This window comes from Lissotriton vulgaris, chromosome 5, assembly GCF_964263255.1.
Source record: "Lissotriton vulgaris chromosome 5, aLisVul1.2, whole genome shotgun sequence".
Taxonomy (NCBI): domain Eukaryota; kingdom Metazoa; phylum Chordata; class Amphibia; order Caudata; family Salamandridae; genus Lissotriton; species Lissotriton vulgaris.
The window spans coordinates 1,927,304,972-1,927,332,955 of NC_141693.1; the positions used below are offsets into that span (position 1 = coordinate 1,927,304,972).

A 27,984-nucleotide genomic window follows, 5' to 3' on the forward strand; every position below is an offset into this window, starting at 1 on the left:
CAGACCGCTGGGAGAGGGCCAGAGGTTCTGTAGAGTCATTGCTGAGTGATTACGACAGTAGTAGTACAGGTAGCTTCCAGCCCAGCGTGGTGGAAGAGGCTCAGTGTAGCCCAGCTAGGTCCCAATATAGTGAGAGGGGTGGAGGGGCTGGCTACCTGGCTCAGTGGAGCAGGAGTTAGTGGGAGGCTGAGAGTCCCCAGAGGCCCGAAGCCCTATCTCAGAACCTGGGTGGTTTCTTGAGGGAACACCAGGTTACGGACCTAGGCTGTCCTGTTAGTACACTTGAGGAGGATCTACTAGTGTCTAGGGAACCTGGAGCATCTGTAACTAGAGCTCCAGGGGTTCCAGTGTCCGGCAGTGCTACTCCAGGAGGGAGTGCACAGAAGTCCGAAGTGAGGAGTGATTGGGGGATGAGTTTCCCAGTGGATGCACCAGTGGACCAGAGACTAGCCAGTTGGGCTAGATCTTCTTGGGGGGACCCGGGTGGCGCCACTTCTGTGCTGGGGGATCTCTGTGCACTGTCAGGTGGACAGGAGACAGGAGATCTGCACCAGGCAGACAGTCACACGACACATGGGTCATGTGTCAGCCTCAGGGGGATTGCATGTGAAGCCCCAGAAGTCCTGGAGGGCCAGGCAATTGTTCCACCAAAGGTTTTAGACCGGAGGTTGGGAGGCCAGGTTCAGGTTCAGCCTGACCTGAAGGGTAGGACGACTGTAACCAGTGTCCTGACCGGTTCTTCTTCCAGAGGAACCTCTACAGTTGGGATAGGGCAGACCTCTGGAAGGGGGTGCAGAGGGTGGGAGAGCCCACCTCTGACCCCGGTGCAACCTGAGGGGTTAAACCCTGGGTTGGAATGGCGTGCTAGGTGTACCCCTGGCCGGAGGAGGAGGAGGAACCCTAGGAGAAGAGGTGGGGGAGGAGAGCCTTCCCTGAGACTCCTGGTCCGCCTGAGGTTGTAGACACTAGGCTGGGGAACCAGTGGCAGTCTAGTCCTGTCTTGCAGACAGGAAGAGTGGAGAATGGCTACTATGTACCAGGGGTTACTACCCCCCACTCTGTGAATAGGCAAGGACCGGTGGCACCTGGGTGGCCCAGGGCCTGGTCCTGGCCGCGGACAGCTTGGGAGTACCAGTGGGATAGCCCAGTTGGTCCAGACAGTGTTTTGAGAAGGAATCCCATGGATTCACCGTGGTGTAGAACAGGAGGGTGTCCCTGCAGTTGCCGGCCCGCGTCCGTGTTCTATCGCCCCAAGCAGGGAAGTCCATCACGGTGGTGATTGTTCTCCCCTGCGTTTTGGCTGGAAGGGGGTTGTGTTGGACTTGGCCCTTCTGGCAGGTTTACCCCTAGACTTTGTGCTTGTAATGGTGACCTGGTGATGGTGATTTTTGGGTTCTGCGCACTTTCACTGTGTCCCAGTGGAAAGTGCGTGCGCACTCTGAGTGCATGTGATGAGATAGGCCTGCCCTCCCATAGGAATGCATGGGGAATGTATGTGTCCCTGGTAGTTCCTGATGCGTGGGGTGTACAGGTTTGAATCTGATATGTGCGAACTCGTGAGAGTGAATGCTTCGCAATGGTGTGTGTTGCATGAGTGTGTCATATGTAGAAGGGCCACTTCTAGGAGTTGGCATATTAACATAAAATGTGTCTGGCGTGTGATTGGCTGGAGCAGGCTGGTGAGCCTGGCTCCAGGAAGGCTGGATGGGTCTGCCCGGTGGTGAGTGGGAGATTAGCATGCTGATGGCGGGGGAGGAGTGTACCTGGGTCCTGAATGGGCTGGGATTTTCCCCACACAATGCTGGCTCCGCCCCCTGTGGTGCGACTGATGTCCCTAGCCCTGCCAGTGAATGAAATGGGTGGTTGGGCTATCAAGGGTACTTCAAAACCAGCTGCAACTGGTTTCCCCCCACCCTGCACCCTTAGACAAAGGAATATGGTGTATAAAAATAGGGCTGTGTCCCCACAGAAGTTGTTCTCTTTTCCAGGATCCTGAGGGGGCTGTTGCTGCTGGGCCAGAGGACCGCCACTTGGGGTGTCTCCCTGCCTGGAGACCCAGTGTGCTGGCTCTGGGCCCAGCCTTGCCCCCCTGCCTGCCCACCAGGACCTTGCGGGGTCCTTTCCTGATTTATAGCGCTGGGAGCCCTTTATTTGACTTATTGCGCTTGTTAGCGCTTTAATTGCAGAGGCCCGTGCCCACCCGGCATTGTCCGCCCCGAGCGAGTGCCCACCTCGCTTATTTGGAAGTTATTGGTCCCCTGGCAGGTGCCCACCCTGCCCGGGACATTGCCGCTGTTTTCTGCCCAGGATCGAGTGCCCACCTCAACTTCGTGCCTGGGAGACTCACCGCCGCAGCCCGGAGGAAGCAGCACCCGCCTTCAGCCCGGGCCGCGCTGGGATTGGCCCAGCCGGCCGAGCCTCCGCCGCGTCATCGGGAGGAGGAGCGGAGGAGCCGGAGAAGCAGGAAGCAGCCTGTGCCGACCGTCCCGAGGCTCCTGAGTACAGGAGGAGCCCCAGGGAAGGAGATCAGCCCAGCGGCAGCCCCGGAGAGTCCCCAGGAGCAGGAGCTCTCCTAGAGCCGTCGTGAGACACCCGGTGAGTGCCGAGGAGGGAGAGGGGCCGCGGGACACATTGCCGGTGTCCGCCCCTCCCCCGTAGCGCGATCTCGCGCGCGCTGCTGTGTGGAGCCTCGATAGGCTCCTGGGGGCAATTCCAGATTCTGAGTCCATAGAGAGGGGACTCCACCGACGGCCATAGTTGTTTAGAGCCACGAGGCTTCCAGGTGCCAGTTCGCTTGTTACAGAGCCCTGAGAGGCTCAAGGGGCGCATCTTGATTTCAGAGCCCAGGAGAGGCTCCCAGCTCACAGCGTCTTTTAGAGCCCAGAAAGGCTCTTGAGTGCCTTGCATTTGTTTAGAGGCCAGCGAGGCTCACAGCCAACATGGTTCCAGAGCCCTGAGAGGCTCTCCCTTGTTGCCCACATTGTTCTGGCCAGAGCCTGCGAGGCTCCAGTGGTGGCCCAACAGTGTTTCCAGCTGCCCAGCACTTTGTGGGCAGCTGCCACGTTTAGGCCCTGACATTGGGACACAGGGACTGCCACAGGTGGTGGCTAATGTGGATTTTGCGCTATTGTGTCTTTCTTCCTTGCACCTCTGAATGTATGTTATGCGTCATGTGCTTTACTTTTACACCTCTGAATGGGTAGTTTATTCATCCTGTGTGTTGTTGCTTTTACACCTCTGAATGTATTGTGATGCATCATGTGTTTCCTTCCTTAGACCCCTACAGGTATAGCGATACTTAGGTGGTTTCCTTCTTGCTAGTACAGGTGGTACTAGCGAGGCCCAGGTCCCTAGTGTAATCTCCTAAGGTAGTGAGGGTTGCATAGGTGGTGCTCACCTGGTACCAGTAGTGACTGGTTATATGTTATTTTTGTGCTACAGTTTTACATTCTATGTGCTATGTTCTAAAAGTGTTACTTCTAAAAGTGCTGATTCCTGACAGTGGTCCAGGTGGCCCTGTCTTGTACATATCCCCTGTAAATTCTACCCGTGTCTATTGGCACATTGTAAAGTGTGTGTTTTATCTAATGTGTTTTGGTGTAATACAAAGGCTATTTTTATATATAACCTTGTGTGGAGTTTCCTTTGTGGTGGGCCTTGGGTGTTGTTGCTGAGGTGCGTGCGCAAATACTTAACTCATACCGCCTCCAAGTTTAGCCTTGCTGCTCGCGCCACGTTACCTAGAGGGTGAGCAGGGGTTATCTTGGCGTGTAACTCCCTTGCCCTGACTTAGGAGTGGTGGTCTCTGACTGACTTTGGCGCAAGCCCTGGCCAGCCAGGAATCCCATTTCTAACATTGGACGCAGCGGTGAGGATAAGGATTTGTGTTTGCCTTGTACCACAGTGGCAACTGGCCACACACAAAACTCTGCATTTTAGATGACCACATTTTTGGGGATTATTGTTTTTGAAGTTCCATTATTTTCTTCTCCTGAAGGTATCATTGTGCAATTTTGTCAAGTACATTTATTCCCCTGCCCCGCGCCCAGAGTTTGGTACCTGTGTCACATGTGGTCAGGTTGAGGAATCAGGGGTGGTAGAAACTGCCTTACCAGTCCGAGGGGGGGGTTGTGTGTGAAAGAGTGGTGTGTGGCACTAGGCAAGTGAGTGTGAGTTCTCTGGATAGGGAACTTGCTGAACCTTTGTGAATTGTGTACTCCTGTATTAGCTCAGGCCCCTAGGTTCCCTGTGTAATCTTCTCTCTAGAACGTCCGCCAGAATGGAGCCTGCTTTTGATTTCTGTGATCTGTTTAGATACAGTATGGGAGAGTTGGTAAGGTTCTGTGGAGAGAGAGACATAGGGGTGGATGAGTCAGACACTCAGTCCGAACTTAGGAGCAGCCTGATCCTATGGCAAAAGGGTCAGTGGGATCTTGCGCGCAGTGAGGAAAGGGCCCGGGCCTCACGCCAGGAGGGTGGTGGGTCTGTGGGGAGCCCTGAAGATTCAGATGAGGAGGGAGAAGATGCCAGTACCTGGATGCCAGTAGAGAGTGAAGACCCCATAGGTAGGGAGTCCCTTGCTGGGTCCAGCGTAGGAGGCAGCGCCTCATCCCTTTCCCTGTCCCCAGAGGAGTGGGTAGATAGGAGGGAAGAGAGGGAGCACCAGCTGGCTATGGAGAAGCTCAGGTTAGAGCATGCCAGGGAGATAGCGCAGCTGAGTGTTCAGGAGAGGATGGCGGAGGCTGAGAGGGCCTTTGCCAGAGAGAGATTAGCTCAGGAGGGTAGATTGTTCCCTGAGCGCAGTTTTTATTGTCTGGATTCCCCAGGGAGGGTTAAGTCCGGTGGCGGCAGCTATTTAGATCTCAGTGTAGGAAATCCCAGTCCCAGTTCCCCCAGTCTGGTACCTGTTTCCCGAGAAGAGGAGTATTGGTTGAAGTTCAGGAACCTTAGGAGACTGTCTCACCAGTCTTGGGGAGAGTTTGAGGATGAATGTAATGGGACACTGATTGATTGGGTGCAAGTTCACAGGGAAGATGATTTTGATGTATTGCACGGAATGATTATCAAAGAGCAGTTGCTCAGTGTTTGTTGTCCAGAGTTGCGCCAACACCTGTTGGAATATGGGTCTCCCTGTTCAGAGCAGCTTGCAGAGGAAGCAGACCGCTGGGAGAGGGCCAGAGGTTCTGTAGAGTCATTGCTGAGTGATTCCGACAGTAGTAGTACAGGTAGCTTCCAGCCCAGCGTGGTGGAAGAGGCTCAGTGTAGCCCAGCTAGGTCCCAGTATAGTGAGAGGGGTGGAGGGGCTGTCTACCTGGCTCAGTGGAGCAGGAGTTAGTGGGAAGCTGAGAGTCCCCAGAGGCCCGAAGCCCTATCTCAGAACCTGGGTGGTTTCTTGAGGGAACACCAGGTTAGGGACCTAGGCTGTCCTGTTAGTACACTTGAGGAGGATCTACTAGTGTCTAGGGAACCTGGAGCATCTGTAACTAGAGCTCCAGGGGTTCCAGTGTCCGGCAGTGCTACTCCAGGAGGGAGTGCACAGAAGTCAGAAGTGAGGAGTGATTGGGGGATGAGTTTCCCAGTGGATGCACCAGTGGACCAGAGACTAGCCAGTTGGGCTAGATCTTCTTGGGGGGACCCGGGTGGCGCCACTTCTGTGCTGGGGGATCTCTGTGCACTGTCAGGTGGACAGGAGACAGGAGATCTGCACCAGGCAGACAGTCACACGACACATGGGTCATGTGTCAGCCTCAGGGGGATTGCATGTGAATCCCCAGAAGTCCTGGAGGGCCAGGCAATTGTTCCACCAAAGGTTTTAGACCGGAGGTTGGGAGGCCAGGTTCAGGTTCAGCCTGACCTGAAGGGTAGGACGACTGTAACCAGTGTCCTGACCGGTTCTTCTTCCAGAGGAACCTCTACAGTTGGGATAGGGCAGACCTCTGGAAGGGGGTGCAGAAGGTGGGAGAGCCCACCTCTGACCCCGGTGCAACCTGAGGGGTTAAACTCTGGGTTGGAATGGCGTGCTAGGTGTACCCCTGGCCGGAGGAGGAGGAGGAACCCTAGGAGAAGAGGTAGGGGGAGTAGAGCCTTCCCTGAGACTCCTGGTCCGCCTGAGGTTGTAGACACTAGGCTGGAGAACCAGTGGCAGTCTAATCCTGTCTTGCAGACAGGAAGAGTGGAGAATGGCTACTATGTACCAGGGGTTACTACCCCCCACTCTGTGAATAGGCAAGGACCGGTGGCACCTGGGTGGCCCAGGGCCTGGTCCTGGCCGCGGACAGCTTGGGAGTACCAGTGGGGTAGCCCAGGTGGTCCAGACAGTGTTTTGAGAAGGAATCCCATGGGTTCACCGTGGTGTAGAACAGGAGGGTGTCCCTGCAGTTGCCGGCCCGCGTCCGTGTTCTATCGCCCCAAGCAGGGAAGTCCATCACGGTGGTGATTGTTTTCCCCTGCGTTTTGGCTGGAAGGGGGTTGTGTTGGACTTGGCCCTTTTGGCAGGTTCACCCCTAGACTTTTTGCTTGTAATGGTGACCTGGTGATGGTGATTTTTGGGTTCTGCGCACTTTCACTGTGTCCCAGTGGAAAGTGCGTGCGCACTCTGAGTGCATGTGATGAGATAGGCCTGCCCTCCCATAGGAATGCATGGGGAATGTATGTGTCCCTGGTAGTTCCTGATTCGTGGGGTGTACAGGTTCGAATCTGATATGTGCGAACTCGTGAGAGTGAATGCTTCACAATGGTGTGTGTTGCATGAGTGTGTCATATGTAGAAGGGCCACTTCTAGGAGTTGGCATATTAATATAAAATGTGTCTGGCGTGTGATTGGCTGGAGCAGGCTGGTGAGCCTGGCTCCAGGAAGGCTGGATGGGTCTGCCCGGTGGTGAGTGGGAGATTAGCATGCTGATGGCGGGGGAGGAGTGTACCTGGGTCCTGAATGGGCTGGGATTTTCCCCACACAATGCTGGCTCCGCCCCCTGTGGTGCGACTGATGCCCCTAGCCCTGCCAGTGAATGAAATGGGTGGTTGGGCTATCAAGGGTACTTCAAAATCAGCTGCAACTGGTTTCCCCCCACCCTGCACCCTTAGACAAAGGAATATGGTGTATAAAAATAGGGCTGTGTCCCCACAGAAGTTGTTCTCTTTTCCAGGATCCTGAGGGGGCTGTTGCTGCTGGGCCAGAGGACCGCCACTTGGGGTGTCTCCCTGCCTGGAGACCCAGTGTGCTGGCTCTGGGCCCAGCCTTGCCCCCCTGCCTGCCCACCAGGACCTTGCGGGGTCCTTTCCTGATTTATAGCGCTGGGAGCGCTTTATTTGACTTATTGCGCTTGTGAGCGCTTTAATTGCAGAGGCCGGTGCCCATCCGGCATTGTCCGCCCCGAGCGAGTGGCCACCTCGCTTATTTGGAAGTTATTGGTCCCCTGGCAGGTGCCCACCCTGCCCGGGACATTGCCGCTGTTTTCTGCCCAGGATCGAGTGCCCACCTCGACTTCGTGCCTGGGAGACTCACCGCCGCAGCCCGGAGGAAGCAGCACCCGCCTTCAGCCCGGGCCGCGCTGGGATTGGCCCAGCCGGCCGAGCCTCCGCCGCGTCATCGGGAGGAGGAGCGGAGGAGCCGGAGAAGCAGGAAGCATCCTGCGCCGACCATCCCGAGGCTCCTGAGTACAGGAGGAGCCCCAGGGAAGGAGATCAGCCCAGCGGCAGCCCCGGAGAGTCCCCAGGAGCAGGAGCTCTCCTAGAGCCGTCGTGAGACACCCGGTGAGTGCCGAGGAGGGAGAGGGGCCGCGGGACACATTGCCGGTGTCCGCCCCTCCCCCGTAGCGCGATCTCGCGCGCGCTGCTGTGTGGAGCCTCGATAGGCTCCTGGGGGCAATTCCAGATTCTGAGTCCATAGAGAGGGGACTCCACCGACGGCCATAGTTGTTTAGAGCCATGAGGCTTCCAGGTGCCAGTTCGCTTGTTACAGAGCCCTGAGAGGCTCAAGGGGCGCATCTTGATTTCAGAGCCCAGGAGAGGCTCCCAGCTCACAGCGTCTTTTAGAGCCCAGAAAGGCTCTTGAGTGCCTTGCATTTGTTTAGAGGCCAGCGAGGCTCACAGCCAACATGGTTCCAGAGCCCTGAGAGGCTCTCCCTTGTTGCCCACATTGTTCTGGCCAGAGCCTGCGAGGCTCCAGTGGTGGCCCAACAGTGTTTCCAGCTGCCCAGCACTTTGTGGGCAGCTGCCACGTTTAGGCCCTGACATTGGGACACAGGGACTGCCACAGGTGGTGGCTAATGTGGATTTTGCGCTATTGTGTCTTTCTTCCTTGCACCTCTGAATGTATGTTATGCGTCATGTGCTTTACTTTTACACCTCTGAATGGGTAGTTTATTCATCAAGTGTGTTGTTGCTTTTACACCTCTGAATGTATTGTGATGCATCATGTGTTTCCTTCCTTAGACCCCTACAGGTATAGCGATACTTAGGTGGTTTCCTTCTTGCTAGTACAGGTGGTACTAGCGAGGCCCAGGTCCCTAGTGTAATCTCCTAAGGTAGTGAGGGTTGCATAGGTGGTGCTCACCTGGTACCAGTAGTGACTGGTTATATGTTATTTTTGTGCTACAGTTTTACATTCTATGTGCTATGTTCTAAAAGTGTTACTTCTAAAAGTGCTGATTCCTGACAGTGGTCCAGGTGGCCCTGTCTTGTACATATCCCCTGTAAATTCTACCCGTGTCTATTGGCACATTGTAAAGTGTGTGTTTTATCTAATGTGTTTTGGTGTAATACAAAGGCTATTTTTATATATAACCTTGTGTGGAGTTTCCTTTGTGGTGGGCCTTGGGTGTTGTTGCTGGGGTGCGTGCGCAAATACTTAACTCATATCGCCTCCAAGTTTAGCCTTGCTGCTCGCGCCACGTTACCTAGAGGGTGAGCAGGGGTTATCTTGGCGTATAACTCCCTTGCCCTGACTTAGGAGTGGTGGTCTCTGACTGACTTTGGCGCAAGCCCTGGCCAGCCAGGGATCCTATTTCTAACACTATCACATCAGAACGTTGGGTTAGTTAGATTCAGTCATTATGTTCTTGGGAACCATACACTGTGCTGCATAGTAGAAAGGTGGTTATGATGATTAATTTAAAATTCTTGCCAAAAGTTATTTTGGATTTTCACATTAACCAGACCAGTTTTTTGCCTACTATCTCTCAGCACCCTTCTACACCAGCCGAATGTATTCTCCATACCCTAGATGTCAGACTAGTCTTGAAATTTTATCCGAACAAACAAAAAATATCTGCAAATCGGACCAATTGTTTGTAAACTACGGGTTGGTCCATACATGTTTAGCCAGGACAGTATCCATTGGATAGTGACTTGCATTCTTTTATGCTACCGAAGGCAAATATGGTTCTGACTGGTAGACCTAGAGCTCATTCCACTAGTGGGAAAGCGGCCAGAGCTGCATTAATGAGGAATATACCAATCGCTGAGATCTGTGAAGTGGCTACATGAAAATGTGTTCACACTTTTACTAAACACTATTGTTTGCACCCAGATGCTAGAACATGGTCAAGTAGGACAGGCCTCCCTGAGAAACTTATTTGCTTAAATCTGGTTTATCGATCATCTCTGTTGCTTTCCATTGCAGTTTGTGGGAATGGGCTTGCTACTCAGTGGTTATGACTATCAATGGAGATCACCTAAGAGAGATGGAATGGTTTCTTACCTATAATTTCAGTCCTCTCCTAGAAGAATTTTCATGGAAGTTATAAGCAGCCCACTCCCTTCCCCGGTAGAAGTAGCAGAGACCATTACTCGACAGTTCTCCTACCTAGTACTGGCACTGTCTAGGGAAAAAGAACTGAAGCAACTGCCACCTGCTGGGCATGATGGGGTACTGGGGGACAGTGGGCCCTAAAAGGTACAGATGCTTTTTTGAAAATCTACATAATAGTATCCGATAGGGCTACACTGCCCTCGTGTCCTTAATCGTTCTATATAAAAAATAGTTTCTGCAAGAGATCTAAACAGTCAAATAAAACTTTTCCAGGTAATTTGCCTGAAATATATATCATAGTAAAAGCCAGATTGAAAAACCTTCGGAGTGTCGGTTCCGTCTTTCTTTTGAATCACGAGGCATTTAACTGTGTATATATATATACATATATATAGTGGTATTGTTTATTCAACCAAATAATGATCATTCACAAAAACATGCACAACAATCTTCCTAATGAAAATACATTATACTATAATAAAAGTAGACATAGCAAAAAAGTTCATAAATGTTTAGAATAGAGATGGTAAAAAGTATTTAAAAGTGTGTAATCATCAATGCTAAAAATGGAACTATGCTGAAGGAATCAGAGTATCAATTGGCAGGAGAACCCTTAGCCTGTAAGTCCAGTATTTTACCCTGAGGTTAGTAATTTAATCCTAATGCGCCATGCAAAAAGCAAATATTGTGATAGTGCGAACACAAATCATTTTGTTGTGTCTGATCCTAATACCCGCAGAGCTTCTGCTGGTCGTGTAAAGGATAAAAGGCAACATGCCGGTATAAGCCACTTTTCCCAACCTGTGCATAAGAGGGACAGAAGAACATAAAGTGGTCTATTGAATCAAATCTAAGGGCACCTACAGGGTACAGTGGAGTTTCAGTAGCTTTCTTCCATTTACTTCTACTGTAATTCAGAGGCCAGGTTCCATACCTGAATTGTAAATAAAGTGCACGTGCATGTGGTGGTTCAATCTCATCTATTACAGCTTCAAATAAAAATATACATGTAAAATCTAGGAACCTTCCAGTTAGGGTACCCAGTACAGCAACATTAAAACAGGAATCCTGAATGTGGGCCAGAACTTTGCCTTAAGAAGCGGTACTGCTTCCTTCATCAGGTATTTGGGATCCTCCCACATAACCCTCAGCCCCAATCTCTATAACTATTTAATATTTATAGGAAACGCGTCATCCTGGCCCACCGTGGTCGTTCTTTGGGATCCTGGTTTCACATATATATATATATATAAACAGCAAACGCTGTCTTCTGCACTTCCTTCTGGCGAGCACAAAGACAACACAAATCCAATGCTTCTGGCACACGATCTTTATTTTTTGGAGCCGCTAAATCTGACGCGTTTTGGGCGTCCGCCCTTGTTCACATATATATATATATATATATATATATATATATATATATTCACTGAAAAAACCATAGGTTATAGACCATATATAGTTAGGAATTCGCATTTACAAAACCTTATTTTACTCACACAAAACCATTGAAATTCCATATATAGTTAGTTGCACTAACTATATATCGCGCACCCGCAATCCACTGCTGATGATGTCACATATTACATCATTCATGACATGGTCAGTGACATCACTGATGACATCACTGATGACATCTCAAATGACATCACTGATGACATCTCAAATGACATCACTGATGACATCACTGATGACATCTCATTTGACATTACTGATCACATCACTGATGATATCATTCATGTGATAATACGATGAACCTCTTCAGACTCTAATATAACATCAAATGAGATGTCATCAGTGATGTCATCAGTGATGTCATTTGAGATGTCATCAGTGATGTCATTTGAGATGTCATCAGTGATGTCATCAGTGATGTCACTGACCATGTCATGAATGATGTAATATGTGACATCATCAGCAGTGGATTGCGGGTGCGCGATATATAGTTAGTGCAACTAACTATATATGGAATTTCAATGGTTTTGTGTGAGTAAAATAAGGTTTTGTAAATGCGAATTCCTAACTATATTTGGTCTATAACCTATGGTTTTTTCAGTGAATTTTCAAGGTTTTGTAAATTCTAATTCCTAACTATATATGGTCTATAACCTATGGTTTTTTCAGTGAATTTCCAAGGTTTTGTAAATGCTAATTCCTAACTATATATGGTCTATAGCCTATGGTTTTTTCAGTGAATATATATATATATACATACATATATAAACATATATCATCTGTATATCTATATAAATACAAACATAAATGCATGCATACATATACTTATATGCATACAGATGCATGTTATTTACATGAAAGTTGAAAAAACACTAATAAAAGCAAAGCTAAAAAGCCACCTCATTACAAACAGAATGGCTTTAACTTAAACGAGGGCGAGATCTATTGCATTTTCAATGCTTGTTTACTTTGGTTCCATCAAGAAGGCATTCAGATGTGTCACACATTTGCCATAAATTCTGAATGTTAGCACTCTAGTTGCACATTAGATCACTGTAGTAAAGCTACGGCTCACCAGGGACGTCTGCTGCTGGTATTCAAAGTGCATGTTTCAGTCTGCATGTCAGAATTTTTTTTAATGAAATAGAAGAGGATTTGAGAAGTCACTCAAAATGATCCCTAATTTTTCTTTCTGAAGCACTAATCATACTTTCTATGGCAAAATTAACCCCCTCATGTTGTTCCTTTTTAAATTGAGTGTTTTCAGACTTACCACTTCATTCCAATCAAGATGGCTTCTGGTGTGCCATACTTTTGTCATAAGTAAGACTGTTAGCGCTCTAGTTGTTCTTTAGAACACTCTGGGACATTCTGTCATTGGGCTATACTTGGGGTACATCTGGGTGATATTTGGGCTACATTTAGGCTCTTTTGTCTCTGGTGGCCATCTTGGGAGACTGTATGTCAGAATTTTTTAATGAAATTGAAGAGGGTTTGAGAAGTCACTCAAAATGTGCCCTAATTTTTCTATCTGCAGCACTAATCATAATTCATTTGGCAAAATATACCCCCTCATTTTGTTCCTTTTTAAATTAAATGTTTTAAGAGTTACCACTTTATTCCAATCAAGATGGCTTCAGGTGTGCCATACCTTTGTAATAAGTAGGACTGTTAGCGCTCTAGTTGTTCTTTAGAATACTCTGGGACATGCTGTCATTGGGCTATACTTGGGCTACATCTGGGTGATATTTGGGCTACATTTGGGCTCTTTTGTCTCTGGTGGCCATTTTGGGAGACTGCATGTCAGAATTTTTTAATGAAATAGAAGAGGATTTGAAAAGTCACTCAAAATGTGCCCTAATTTTTCTTTCTGCAGCACTAATAATACCTTCTATTGCATAATATACCCCCTCATTTTGTTCCTTTTTAAATTAAATGTTTTAAGAGTTACCACTTTATTCCCATCACGATGGCTCCAGGTGTGCTATACCTTTGTAATAAGTAGGACTGTTAGCGCTCTAGTTGTTCTTTAGAACACTCTGGGACATTCTGTCATTGGGCTATACTTGGGCTACATCTGGGTGATATTTGGGCTACATTTGGGCTCTTTTGTCTCTGGTGGCCATTTTGGGAGACTGCATGTCAGAATGTTTTAATGAAATAGAAAAGGATTTGAGAAGTCACTCAAAATGTGCCCTAATTTTTCATTCTGCAGCACTAATCATACTTTCTATGGCAAAATATACCCCCTCATGTTGTTTCTTTTTAAATTAAATGTTTTAAGAGTTATCACTTTATTCCAATCAAGATGGCTTCAGGTGTGCCATACCTTTGTAATAAGTAGGACTGTTAGCGCTCTAGTTGTTCTTTAGAACACTCTAGGAGGCTGCAGTAGAACACAAAGGAATCAACTGACAGTCTCTGTCCTTGTTGGATGTACATGTTTTACTGAGAATGTCAGACTTCATTTTCACATGACTGAGAAAGATAATGTGAATTTACAGAAAATATGCTTTCAGTTTAGCTTATAGATCCCCTTCCAAACCACTGTGGGAAAATCATGAGATATTAGTTTTCTTTCAAACAATATTCATGATATCACAGCAGAAGGTTTTTTCACATGGTAAAATCACCTTAGAACCCACCACAATTCCTAAAACGAGTATGGTACCATCAACAAATGATTTATAATGTAACTAAAGTCCTAAAACCCTCTATTAACTACAATGCTTTTTAATGAGGTGCTATCATGTATATTGGTCCCAAGATGGCTGCCAACACTTCTTGGATGAAGTGCTGACAGCCAATCAGATCAGATGTGTGGTTAAGCTCCGCCCAGATATATATCTTTTTTTGAACCTAAATTACTCAAAATCCACTGGAGCACATATATTGAGACCTAGCAAAGGCACATCGGGCTAACAGTCCCTACAATTTTGCCAAGTTTCGTGCAAATCCATGCAGCCGTTCGAGCTAAAAGTGAGGCCAACCGCCCTATGGAAATTAACATGGGAAAAACGCGTTTTGGGACCCCCCTTTTTTCTCGGCCCCCCCTTGATGAAACACCTCCAAATTGTCAGGGGCTGCTCAGAAACAAAATGTTCCATTTTCCTGAAAATGTCAGACAATTCCGTCCACAAACGCCAAAGTTATTAGACATAGAATTTTCAAAAATCCCATAGAGAAAAAATCCTAACTATATATACCTACTGGCGACCGCCAGTAGGTAATATATATATATATATATATTTTTTTAATATATATATATATAATTTGATGCAATCTGAAAAAATTGCCCAATGTAGCCTTACTTATAGGCTGCAGAACATTAATGTATTAAGTGTTTCTCCCGGCCTTACTGAAGGAAGGAGAACATCTACACTTAAAAAGAGATATTAAAAAGAAGTGCTCTGGGATCCCTGCGTGTGGTAGGGCTATTCAGTGCTTATGACTTCAATGAAGATTCCCCTGAGAGAGAACTGGGATTACAGGTTAGAAATCATTCTTTTTGATCCCTGAGAAGTTGCACAGGGTTTGGTGTTCCATGGTGTAGGATAATTATCACACCGCACTGTTTTCCAATACAGATTTCAGCAGATCAAATCTACCGAATTGTATTTCGACAGAGTCCTGGAGCAAAAAGCAGATCATACAGAATTCGGAGTGTGAAATTCCAATTGTGTAATTTATGCCTAATTTCCCAATTGGATGCTAAGAATAAAAGGTTTTTATCACACCCAGTAAAAGCCTCAGCATGGGTTAATGACAACTGTTGGTTGTGATAGATAGTCCACCGTATTTCATACAGAATCTAATCATTGCCATGGTCTCTAAGATGTATGCAAAGGGAAACATAGCTCTGCTGTATTAAGCTTGAGTCAGTAAAGGCTGTGCACCTGCATAGCTCTAAAGTCAGAACCTATAGGCAGGGGAAATCTGTAACGTGCAGGGTTAGGGAATAGCTCTCTTTCTCAGGCCTGAATCTATAGAATACTGTAACTTCAAGCACACCTATACTGTCTGCTGCATGAATAAGTAAAGCTTGTGTAACCTGAGAAAAGCCCTGCTGAGACTTAAACCTGAAAGACATGAGGTACCTTAGGTTTAGTGTAGGGTGAGAATATCTGTAGTTTCCAGAGGTGTGTACCTGTTGTCACCTTGGTCTTGAGGGCCCGGGATAGCTGTCCCCTGCGGACCCCATAGAGTGAAACGATGTATTCAGTGGCAGAGTCCAGTCCCCTGATAGTTGTGACCCGCTGGGCTCCAGGGACTGAAATCTCTTGGGAACCAAACTGTCCTCTGGCATCTTCGTAGCGCACCAGAAACAAATCAAACACTCCTTTCGTGGCCTTCCACGTCAAGCCAAAACCGTCCTCTGCTATACTGGTGATGGCCAGGCCTCCCAAAAGACTAGGCTGCTCCTTGGGCTTTCTATGGGCTGCAATGGGATCACACAAAGATCAGTTATAGGCAAACAAAGAGAGCGGCCCCTCGTTCCCAGAAGCCCTTCAGTGCCATCCATCAGGCCCATGCATCTTTAAAACGTCTCTTATGGAAGTTGTCTTATTTCCCTTGGAGGAGTGTCCTTTACCCAGCATTTATTTAGAAAGTACATTTGGATGTTATTAAAAATTGATGTGGTTATAACAAAGATGAGGGTCACATTGGGAAATCATTCACAACACACATTTCAACAGTCTATATAAATCTGCAAAGGACTGTGGCGTGGGCATAACATGCAATGGCAGGCCTCATGGGTCTACGCAGGGCCAGTTTAAGTTCAACCCCAGCTTATTGCTGTATCTATTGGAAGAGCTGACTGCAGTCACCACAGTGCACTGTGTATCAGCTAGAACCCCGGGTTGGTATAACAGTGATATTTAGGATCTACACAGAGCTGACGGGAAAGGGGTTTATTAAACGTTCTGAGCCCAGGGGATATTCAGTTAACAGTGCACAGATGCATTCTTGAACTTCCCTCAAGTTTCCGCTTACAAACATGTCACTGATTTATCGAGGTGTGCGAGCCTGGGGTGCTACTACGTGCCCTCCATGGCAATCTCAGAGACAGGCTGTGATGGGGTTCTGGAGGGGCACGGGGGGGCGGGGGCGATGCCCATGCAGAACTGAACTGGTTCGTATTGGTGGCCGAAGAAGGATGTTATGGAAAGGCTTTATGGGAACTGTAACTCGGATTGGATAATTAATTCTGGGAGTCCACTTCCTTGAACAGCAGGAGTATATACAGGCAGTGCCAAGTAACTCATTTGAAAATCGGTGGAAATTATTTGCAAGCATGCAGCCAAAATAGCAAATCAAAATTTTGAAATATGCCATCGTCTGCAACACGTGTTCTAAAGAATAACAATCTACTGCATATAATGCCATCACAGCTTTTTAGTCACAACTGTCTCGAAAAAATCAAACAAGTTCCCCATATGGTCCATAACAAAATATAGATTATGAAAGGATTTTGAATCGTAGAGTAATTCCTTTGCAAGTTTCCTGCACATTCAATAGCATACAAGAAATGTACCTTCTGGATACATTTGCAGGAAATTTGAAGGCCACCACTTTGAACCCCAGCCCTGCAGACTCAGCCGTTCATTCTTTCAAAGAAGGATAAAAGGAGGGTGGAGCGTGAAACTTTTCCCGCCCCTAGTTATTAACTCAAGTTACCATTATTGAGCCTCTGAACCTTTTTGTTTTTAGCGTGCTTTACTCAAGTCTTGTACATACTCAGGAGTTAGTGTTCAGGTGGACTTTTTATAAAATATCAGAATGAATTTATAATACAAATTAACATTTTCTCCTGGCTGGTACGTACCCACGACTGTTCCCTTTCGTACTACTAGGACACTTAGCCATCTGTATTCCGGTGATGGCTTTAGCTTTTTCACTAAAGCATCGATTCCATGTGACGTCTTAGGTCCTCAAGAAGGTGCCAGACATTTAGGAGAAACCACATTCTGAATGCACTGTCTCAAACTCTCAACAGAGTACAGGGATCCCAAGGATGACAGTGGCTTTGTGAGTAGAAACCTCCAGCTCAGCGGCTCCGGTTGATCAGAGCGCCCCTGTTTTCTCACAATGATAAGGAGGCAATATATTTGGAGAACTGTCAGAAGTTTTATAAACTGGTAAAAGCTTCCTTAGAGAGGATAATGTTAAAGTGGCTGTCCAGCTATGGATTCCATCTGTGGGAAAAAGTGGCTACTATATTTCATTGGTGTCCAAACCAGTAAAGTAGCAGAATAGATCTATGCTTAACTCTATCTCGAGGCAGTTTAGCTGAGGTTTCTTATGTTGTGTCCCAAGTTTACACTTTACATTGTTTATGAACACCAGTCTTACAGAGAGGTGCCGAGCTTGGTTGAAGACTTCGGAGTTAAAGCGAGAAACTCAAGGAAGTCATTGACTTGACAACTGACTACAAATCTCTTCGTTTTTGCAACAAATGAGGTACTGCTGCATTAAAAAACGTGGACGATAACAGACAGTAAAGTCCAATGGTACTGGTCAACTCACTTCCATGATGCAGTATTTTTCAGGTAATACCGTGGCAACTAATTTTTACCATACACCTTAAGGCATGGCTGCTTGTCTTGTGCCTGGATCTTGCACCCCAGTAGGAGGCACTTTAAGGGGAAAGCTATGTCTTTCTCTGAAAGACACCTAAAAATCCCATTGACTTTTTTGTACCCAAGGTCCATCCTTTATCCACCTAAATAGATGTGCACCTCTCCAGCACAGATGAGGATTGCTCTTAGTACCTTCAGTGAACTCATATCACTGACTCCTGAGTGTTTTGCAATGACCATGCTGCACAGCTCCCACAAGTGTCCTTAACAATGCCATTTTTGGCTCAGTGGTTTCGCTTGAACGTCTAAAGGAAGTGGAAAGACTTCTATTAGGAGCCTTACAGCTACCCCTGCCTCTGGTAAGAAAATCCGGTGGAGTGGCCTGCAGCAGTCTGGATTGTACAGTCTTATCCTGTGCCTAGTCCATCTGAAGTTCATGAGGTTACCTTGTCCAGCTTTTGTCAGCGGTTGAGCACAATGGTCTGTTGAAATACATGATACATATATATTCCATACTATGTACTCCACTGGCAGTTCTTCATATTCCCTGTGAGGGATTAGAATTACCAATATAGAAAACTGCCATTTGGTATGAATGCATATTCACAAAAAAGGTTCGCTCCACTGTGTGCCTTCCTGTGACTGCCGAAGACCAATTGTTGCTCTTACCTCGATGCCTAACTAGTACTGGAGTCCTAGCAAGAGAAGGTTGCATCCTTTTCGACCATGGTTTAAGTCTGAGCTTGGTGCCATCAGGGTATTTGCAGGTCGTACGGGCCATTCTGGGCATGGGACTACCTCCTGCATAGATAGAATACGTTCTTAACTGCGAAAATTGATTTCTTCATTCTGTGCTGATCCATGACAGTCTGGTGGTTCTAGACTACTTTGGGTCTGCAGGCATCCTACACGGCGTAGTTCCCTGTGCCAAGCGTGCCTTGCGATCGTTGACAGAAATCTGACATCATTACAACCAGTCCCCGTACACCCATCTCCGGTTTCATGCTTGAAACTGTGACACCATTCTGCCAGCATACTGATACAGCTTTCTTTCATTTTTCTTTGTCTGCAGATATCAGTCTCATCACATACTCCTGAGCATGGATGGGGGCTCACTGCAGCAGCATCTGCATAAGGACTTTGTGTGGCTGTTCTTTTTCATCCCTTTATATAAATTAATTAGAACAGCTGAAGGCAATTTCTCTTGCCTTACAAAGCTTCTTATTAAGTAGTTAATATTGATGGTAATTTACATCAACATTTCTAAGACTGTATTTTGTAGCAGAAGGCATGATATACCAACTCCATGTCAATTTTGCACCTAATGATAGGTCTGTGAAAGTGTGTCATTTTCCAGAACAACTTCCTAATATAAAAAGGCACTGAAGTATTCTGACCTCTGCTATATCTTATAAACAAAGGTCAAGCAATTTATGATCATACATAAATCTTATTTGAATTCAGTAGAAAGCGATGATTCACCACTTCAGTATACTTGGACCAACTGCTGAATGGTGGTTTCAGAGACCTGTAACCCTTCGCCTTTAACTGATCCAAAGTGCTGGAAAGAGGAAAATACCTCAACAGCATCTGTCATTCCTCTGGCATCAGAGAGGATGGACCCAGTAGAGGATTTCCATCTCCATCCAGATCCTAGACTGTCCTTGTGGTGGAATTTAGGAAACAAACCTTTTAATTAGCGCTCCCTTTCAAGCAGTTAGTCAAGTACTGCTGGAAGGTAGAGTTATTTTTTAAGCGCAATCTTTTTAGGTCTCAAGTAGTTTCTAGCCTCCTTCTTAGGAACAGGGTTCTAATCCAAATGGGTAATCCAGCTAACGTTGGATGTGAAAAAGCATCAACGGGCTCACGCTCATTCTCTTTTTCCTGCCTTAAACTCAGTTGTGGGAGTGGTTCACCAATACAACACTGTGTCCTTTTTGCATCCTACCTAGATTGAAAGACAAGTGTCTGTGGGTCGATTATACTCGACTCTGCCTCATAGGACCATCAGTTGAAGCACATTGCAATCACATGATTTTCAGACCTCTTTAACCTTGTAGGTCTTTATTAAACATGCAGGAAACGGACATGGATAGTTGGTGGTGCAAGAATGGGGAAGGGTGTGCCACGGTTCAATGGAAGCTCTGTTAGAGATTTAAAGTGGCATTATTTGTTTCGGGAATCTTTGTATGGCTGAGCCAGCTGAAGGCTATTCTCAACCAGTTGTAAAGGAGGGAGAGACTCAGGTCCTCATGACGAGTGGCCTGCAGCAGTATCGGTGGGCGAGATGGGGTTGAATATCTGCAAGTGGCCCAGTGTGTCCAGAGATGGCAATCCGGTATTCAGAAGCACCAGCACTGGTTTAACTGGGGGTGAATCCGAGGCGCAGCCCTGCCCTCGGCCTTCTCACTCCTGCACCATGTGGAGAGCAGAAAGCCCCCCAGGCAGCACTGTCCTGCTGTGCCCGCTCCCTGGCGTGCAGACTCCTGCAGCTGCCATTTACAATCACCGGCCAAATAGCAAATGACATTGGTAAATGTCCTGTTACTGGACGTGGAACTGGGAATGATAGGTGGTAAAGGAATCGGTATTCCCAAGTCTGAATGTTAAATCTTCATGTTTTGTGTTAATATCAGCCGGAAACAGAAATTCGGAACCCACGCTCCAAATTATCCGCTGCTCGTGATAAGGCTTTAGGAATACTCTAATCACCATGTAGACAATGTTTCCTTTGCTGAAGGAACACTGATCTATCTCATTGTATCAGGATCCAGAGTCAGCACTCGGTACCCTTCTTGAGTGTCTGGCTCAGGTGCTCATGCTTTGTTATACGAAGCCATGCTTGATTTATTCACAAAATAGTTGAATCGACCTTTCTTTATTTTCGCTGTGGTCGCTGTTTTTGCAGGAATTGAGTACGTTTTCTACCTCAGAGTCTTTCTAATTTATTTTATTTTCCCAACGTGTTTCACATGCTATGTTGGGTGGGAAGATGCACATTCCCTGGAGCATATCGTTGTGTGTGGAACCAAGTGGAGAGACCCAGGGTCCTTTCCAAGTCTCGATATGTTCCTTCCTGGCCCAGAATCAATTTTTCTATTTGACATAATTCTGTTTCTTTTAATCTGTTGATCATTACTTTTAATTAGGCGCTTATCTCTGTAAAGAGCCGTGCTGCTCTTTAAAGCAACACATTTATTGGAGTGAGTGAAGATTATACTCTAAATAAGTACAATGAATGTAAATACCAACAAAGCAAGTCACATTTTTGTAAGAGGACATTCAGAATTACAAGAGCAAGAATGTATCTGTGCAAAGACCTAGAAGATCATCCAGACTTGGCTGTCCAGTGATGCTAAACTAAGACAGAATTGCTATCATTTGCCAAGAACAAGAAAAAAGAAAGAGCACAAACTTGGCTCAATGACATGAACCTTAAAGCTTCGAACCCCAACTTTCACCAGATAGTAAGTCACTTGTATTCACCCTGGACACCAATCTCAGCTCAAAAACACATTGTCAAAATTGTCAAAAAAGCAAAGATGGCCTGGTACCATCTCTTTTCTAAAGCAAGTAAAATCATTTCTTCCAGAATGCAACTACAGAACTGCTGTTCAATCCATTGCACTCTCGCATTTGTATGGTGGTAAAGGACTCCCAGACTCCACACTTGCACCCCTTGGGGGCATCCTCAGTGCCACAGCACGTCTCACCCATGGCCTGAAGAAATATTATAACTTCACGCCGTACTGATGGAACTCCATTGGCTCCCCTATCCATCCTGTACTAGCACCATTTACAAAGCTATCACAACCAGCACCCCTCATTATCTTGAAGACAAATTCACCAATTCTCTTGGTTCTCAGCACATCTGCAACCAGGACAACATCAAACTGCAGGCTAAGAAGTGTAAAAAAAGAAAAAACAAGATAGTAGGAAGTTTTTTGTTTTTTACTTGTGTATACAAGTAAAAAAAAAACGTCCTACTATCTGGGACTGCATCCTCATTTCCACCATGACTGCTACAACAATGCTCCAATTTAGGAAAGAGTTGAAGACTCACCTCTTAAAAAAATGCTACTTCATAGTACATTAACCTCCATAACCCACCTTACTCTCCTATTACTCGTTTACTTTATGCTTGTCTTTGCCCATGTACAGAACTCCACGTGCTTGTGGTTAGGTTGGGGCTATAGAAATATCATATACATGCGTTCAAAAAACTTTTCTCAACAGCGCCCACACTGTGTGGATTAACTGTATTACGAATTTCACATTAAAATAGCATATCTTGCACACAGCACAGTCTCACTGCAGATCATATAATTGTCAGCACTAGACATGTAGATGCCATTGCAAGGATACCCAGCAATAAGACCACAATTATGTGAAGCCATTTTATGAAAAAGTTGTTGTCTAGCGCAGTAGTACACGCACCTGCCCTGCACCCACCCGCCATGTGAAAAATATAAGGAAAAAATAGATTTTATGAACAATTATTAAACAGTAGAAATGCAATAGAGGTGACTTGTATTTGTATTCTCAGAACTCTGCTGTTTCAGACTGCAGGAGATGGTAAACATTAAATCTGTGATGGGAGAAAAGAATACAGCAAAGACTTCCTTCTGGCTGGTAAATTGCCACTGGACCTAAAAGATAAAGAGATGCATTGAGGTTAAGTTACCTGTGGTTGCTGTAGTTGTTATTGGCATTGTACGAAGCCCGTCCACCACCCCATGGATCTCTATCTCGTATTCTGTGCCTGGAAGAAGAGGTGACAGTGTTGCTGTGCGTTGGTCACCAGAAAGAAGTACCTCTACTGGCTCTGTGGCTGCAGAGTCCTTATAACGGACGACAAAGTGGTCATAGACTCCGGGGTCTGCACTCCAAGAAAGTGAAAAACTGTCATAGGTGATGTTTGCCACAAAGAGTTTGCCCAAGGATCTGAAGTCGGGTTCGGTTCCGACAGAGGGCAGACCTGCCATGGAATTGCTGTGGGATGTCAGGGTGGATGGTGCACCCACTGGGGACTCATCACTGGCTGTAGACTTTGAGGTGGGTTCTGCAGCTGACACAATAAAGAGCATTAGGAACCAGGAGACCAAAGCTTTTACAGACTTTAATGTTCACAATGAGATGAGTCACTTATGTTTATTTTGTACGATATCCCCACAATCTAGCCTACACTTTTCCTATCCACTACTAGGGGCACGTTTTGGAGATGTAGTATTATTTCTTAAGTATTTCCAATAAGATGCCTCATTTGACTAAATGAGACACTTGTGTGAACAGCTTGCAGAGGGCTTCTTTGCAGCTGTAAACCAACACTACCTATAATAATTAATAAATGTCAAACTGTTCTTCGCTTATCCTCTCTAGCCTTTCTTCATCTAGTGAAATGGTAGAAAAGACCACTGGGTCATTCATTCTACTTTACAATAGTATATGTTATAAAAAAAAAAGCTCTCTCATTGTTCAGTCATTGTAAATGTTTCCATGGACTACGTTGGTGAACGCTTAGTGATAAAAACCAAATAGAGTATTTCTGTTCAACGTCATAGTTTCCTGAAGCAATCCGATGAAAGGAGGAACACATTTAATTATAACTGCTCTGAAGCATTTTAGAAGATCACATACACATCAATATTAAAGATGATATCTTTTGCAATCTGAAAATGCTCAGTGGACCTCAAGAGGTACATTAACAAGGTACATTTTTATGAGATTATGTACATGGAGTTCACCTAGGTCATTCCTGTCTCTGGCTCCAGAGACAGCTCTTGCACTAATTTTGCAGGACCGTCTGGCCTGTGTCACACAGTTTACTATACAGACCTGTTTTTTCATCAGGAGCTCAGACCTAGCTCTAGAATATGTCAGGCGCAAGAAATCATTGTTGTGAGATAGTCATAGTCACTAAGAATGTGCCAACTCTTCTCTGATCTGCTACTCGTAAAAGAGTCCCTATGTATCAATAATCTGCTTATTGTCTAGCTTGCAGATCTCCTGTGTATTTATGATGTGTTTTTGATACAACATCTATGCCTTAAATGCTCAAGTTCCTAGATATCACCTTACCTCTTACGTACTAATTGTCTTTAAGCTCCTTTGTAATCTTAACATTATGTTTCTTTAAAACCTCTCTTCTACTCCTAAGGTGCGTCTCATCCTAGAGCTCTCCTCTTTTTTGAAGATCACCCTTTTTATAAGAGTTCTCCTATTTCTCTAAAATACCTTTGATTCAAGAAATGGTCCATAAAATGCCTTTCGTCTAAGATCTCCCATGTATTTCTAAAAGACACTCGCTGCAAAAACCTATTTATCCTTAGGTTGCTTCTGATTTTAGAGATCTTTCTTTTTGTAATTTGCTCCTTGTGTGTAAGCTCTCATCTGCACACCCCGGTATGAGCACAGTTGTGTTCGCTGCCTTGAGAGAGTGCCAACAGGGAATACCCTCACTGTCCTGGAAAGGAAACATTAATGTCCCGGGGGATGGGGTCCCTGGGCCACTTCTACCAACATGCATGAGGGATGATGGGATCCTCAGAGACTTAGGATGGCATGACATCCCTCTGCCCATGTACAAAAATGCCAGCGCCCCGTGGAATTGGGCCCCCGGGTCCTAAAATTGTCTCAAGGAAAGGGTCTGTACGCCCCCTCCCCACTTACAAAATTGCCTTCTGCCCCAGTGGTTGGGGGCCATGCCACCCTCCCCATTAAAATCTAGCTGCCCGTGAGATCGAGTCCCCTGTGCCTAAAAATGGCCCAAGGAAGGGGGCACCCCTCTTCCCTTATTGATAATGAATCAGCCCCAGGAATAAGGTCACCGGGGCCTAGAAAAATTTGGGAGGAGGTTGCATGCTTCCCTTCCCAAAATACTGTTGCACTGGCCCCCCGGGCCCCAGACCACTACGGGAGCCTTATTTTTTTAATATGCAGGCCACTGGGTTTTATTTTTAGTGGACCACGGGTCCATATTTGCTGCTCCCTTAAAAAAACTATGTGTTTGGCTGCAGGGGGCCCACAGCTTAGCGGGGCAGGTATCCCTACTCTGTCCCACCATGTGTTTTAAAAAAAACTTTTTATCAGGGCAGGGGACAGAGTCTCCGAGTCCTAAAATAGCTGCTGCCATATCACAAAAAGCATGATTTCCAGCCCAAAATCTAACTTTTTGCTAAATTTGGTGTAATTCCATACAGCCCTTTTGGCTGTAGTACTGTCTAATTTGACTGATTCTCCCTCCGCCCACCCCATTTTCTCATCTCCAGCTTGATGAATCACCCTGAGTGAAACACGTGTCAGGGGTTGCTATCTATCTATCTATCTATCTATCTATCTATCTATCTATCTATCTATCTATCTATCTATCTATCTATCTATCTATCTATCTATCTATCTATCTATCTATCTATACAGACACACACACACACACACACTCACCCACACACACACACACACACACACACATATCCTACTGCCAGTTGCCAGTAGGTGGTCATAGTTAGGACCTAGTTTCCATAGGAAAAGCATTTAGCGCCATTTGTCAAATCTTCACGACATTTTCAAAACTCGTTTGGCACTCACTTCAGCTGCTGTTTGTAGAGTTTTAGAGTGATTTGTCAAGTGGGGGGGGAAATGGCGGGGTCCCAGAACACGTTCTCCCCATGTAATTTCCCATAGGGATTTTAGACACGACTACAGCTCGAACCGCTGAATGGAATGACACCAAATTTGGCAGAAGGCTAGATCTTAGACCAGAAAAAGTACTTTGGGGAGTGCGGGTGCACATGGCCCGCTGCCCAGGCCAGATTCTGCTTCAGGGGCCCAGATGATTTCCCGACGGGGGGCCGCATGGCCCCAGCTCCTAGGCCAATTTCAGACCCAGTAAACCCATTTCAGGGGCCTGGGGGGGGGGGGGGGGGGGGGGGGTGGCACATAGCCCCCCTCCCCAGGCCTATTTTGGCCCAGGGACCCAATCCCTCAGGGCCCAGCTGCTACATAAAGGGAGCAGGGCCCGGGGACTCCATCCCCCAGGGCACGGCTGTAATACCAAAGGGTGTGGGGGGCATGCAGTTCCTCTCCCCAGGCCAATTTTGAACCAAGGGACTAGATCCCTCGGGCCCGCTGATATATGAAAAGAGGGTGGTGGGCTGCATGCCCCCTCCCACTTTGGAATATGGTTAGGCCTCAGGAGATGGGGTCCCCTGAACCCAAGTAGGCCCGTGGAATGGGGCTGTGTGCTAAGGTAACTTGGCCTAGCAGAGCGGAGTTGGCTGCATACTGGGGTTGGCTGCAGGCCAGACCCTACAGTTTAAGTTCAAGTTCCAAGATTTGTATAGCGCACTACTCACCCAGAGGGTCTCAAGGCGCTTGGGGGAGGGAGATGTTTTACTTATCGAATATCCAAGTTTTTAGTTGCTTTCTGAAGGAGAGGTGGTTCTGTGTAAGTCGGAGGTGGGTGGGGAGAGAGTTCCAGGTTTTGGCCGCTAAGTAGGAGAAGGATCTTCCCCCCATGGTGGATCTGTGGATGCGCGGAATAGCGGCGAGGGCTTGATTGGATGATCGTAGTTGTCGGGAGGGGGTGTAGAAGGATAGACGCGCGTTGAGGCATTTGGGACCTAGGTCGTAGAGGGGTTTGTGTGCGTGGGTGAGGAGACGGAACGTTATTCTCTTGTTGACAGGGAGCCAATGGAGGTCTTTCAGGTGGCCGGAAATGTGAGCTTGTCGAGGGATGTCCAATATGAGTCTGGCTGAGGCGTTTTGGATGCGTTGGAGTTATTTCTGTAGTTTGGCTGTGGTTCCGGCGTAAAGGGTGTTTCTGTAATCCAGTCGGCTTGTGACCAATGCGTGGGTGACCGTCTTTCTTGTATCGGTGGGGATCCAACGGAAGATTTTTTTGAGCATTCGTAGGATGTTGAAGCAAGATGATGAGACGGCGTTGACTTGTCTGGTCATCGAGAGGGAGGAGTCCAGGATGAAGCCCAGGTTACGTGCGTGGTCCGTAGGTATGGGTGCGGTTCCGAGGGCCGGAGGCCACCATGAGTCGTCCCAGGCAGAGGGGGAAGGCCCTAGGATGAGGACTTCTGTTTTGTCCGAGTTTAGTTTTAAGCTGCTGTTCTTCATCCACTCGGCTACTTCTTTCATTCCTTCGTGTAAGTTGGTTTTGGCGGTGTTTGGGTCTTTGGTGAGGGAGAGGATCAGCTGGGTGTCGTCTGCGCAGGAGATGATGTTGAGGTTGTGTTGGCGTGCGATGGAAGCGAGGGGACTCATGCATACGTTGAAGAGGGTGGGACTGAGGGATGATCCTTGTGGTACGCCACAGATGACTTTGGTGGCCTCTGATTTGAAAGGAGGGAGGCGGACTCTCTGTGTTCTTCCGGTGAGGAACGAGATGATCCAGTCCAGTGCCTTTCCTTGTATTCCGACGTTGCTGAGGCGTTGTATGAGGGTGCTATGACAGACTGTGTCGAAGGCTGCGGAGAGGTCGAGTAAGATGAGAGCGACTGTTTCTCCGCTGTCCAGTAGTGTTCGGATGTCGTCTGTTGCAGCGATGAGGGTGGTTTCGGTGCTGTGTTTGGCTCGGAAGCCGGACTGTGAAGGGTCGAGGGATTTGTTGGATTCGAGGAAGGCGGCGAGCTGACTGTTGACAGATTTTTCGATGAATTTGGCAGGGAATGGGAGGAGCGAGATGGGGCGGTTGTTCTTAAGTTCGGTTGGGTCTGCTGTGGGTTTCTTCAGAAGGGCGCCGAGTTCGGCATGTTTCCAGCTTTCCGGGAAGGTAGCGGAGTTGAGGGAACAGTTAATGACATCACGGAGATGGGGTGCGATGATGGAGTCTGCTTTGTTGAAAATGTGATGGGGACATGGGTCGGTTGGTGATCCTAAGTGGATGGAGTTCATCAAGCGGATAGTGTCTTCGGTGGTAATTGGGTTCCAAGCGCAAAGGTTGTTATAGTTCGGTTTAGGTTCGGAGGTGGGTGGAGTGGACTGGTCTTCGGACTGGTTTTCAAAGCTGTTATGTATATCAACGATTTTGTTGTGGAAGAATGAGGCTAGAGAGTCGCAGAGGTCTTGGGAGGGAGTGATGTCGTTAGTGCCGGCGGAGGGGTTGGTGAATTCTTTGACGATGTTGAATAGTTCCTTGCTGTTTTGGGCATTGTTGTCAAGTCGATACTCGAATGCTGATTTCTTGGTGGATCG

General features: G+C 46.9%; 1 protein-coding gene across 15 annotated transcripts in view; it reads right to left on the reverse strand.

Annotated features, from left to right (window-relative positions):
• Positions 1-27,984, reverse strand: part of TNXB (tenascin XB) — a 743,838-nt gene that overhangs the window by 250,678 nt on the left and 465,176 nt on the right. For 10 of the 15 annotated variants that reach the window (XM_086924530.1, XM_086924538.1, XM_086924537.1 and 7 more), the window contains 2 exons: positions 22,469-22,852; positions 15,351-15,641 (listed from right to left, as the gene is read on the reverse strand). The exons of 2 other annotated variants lie outside the window; for them this stretch is intronic. In XM_086924530.1, coding sequence (XP_086780656.1) covers positions 15,351-15,641; positions 22,469-22,852 — 675 coding nt within the window. The remainder of the gene's footprint in view (positions 1-15,350; positions 15,642-22,468; positions 22,853-27,984) is intronic. 3 more of the 15 variants (XM_086924531.1, XM_086924543.1, XM_086924535.1) reach the window with 2 other exon arrangements.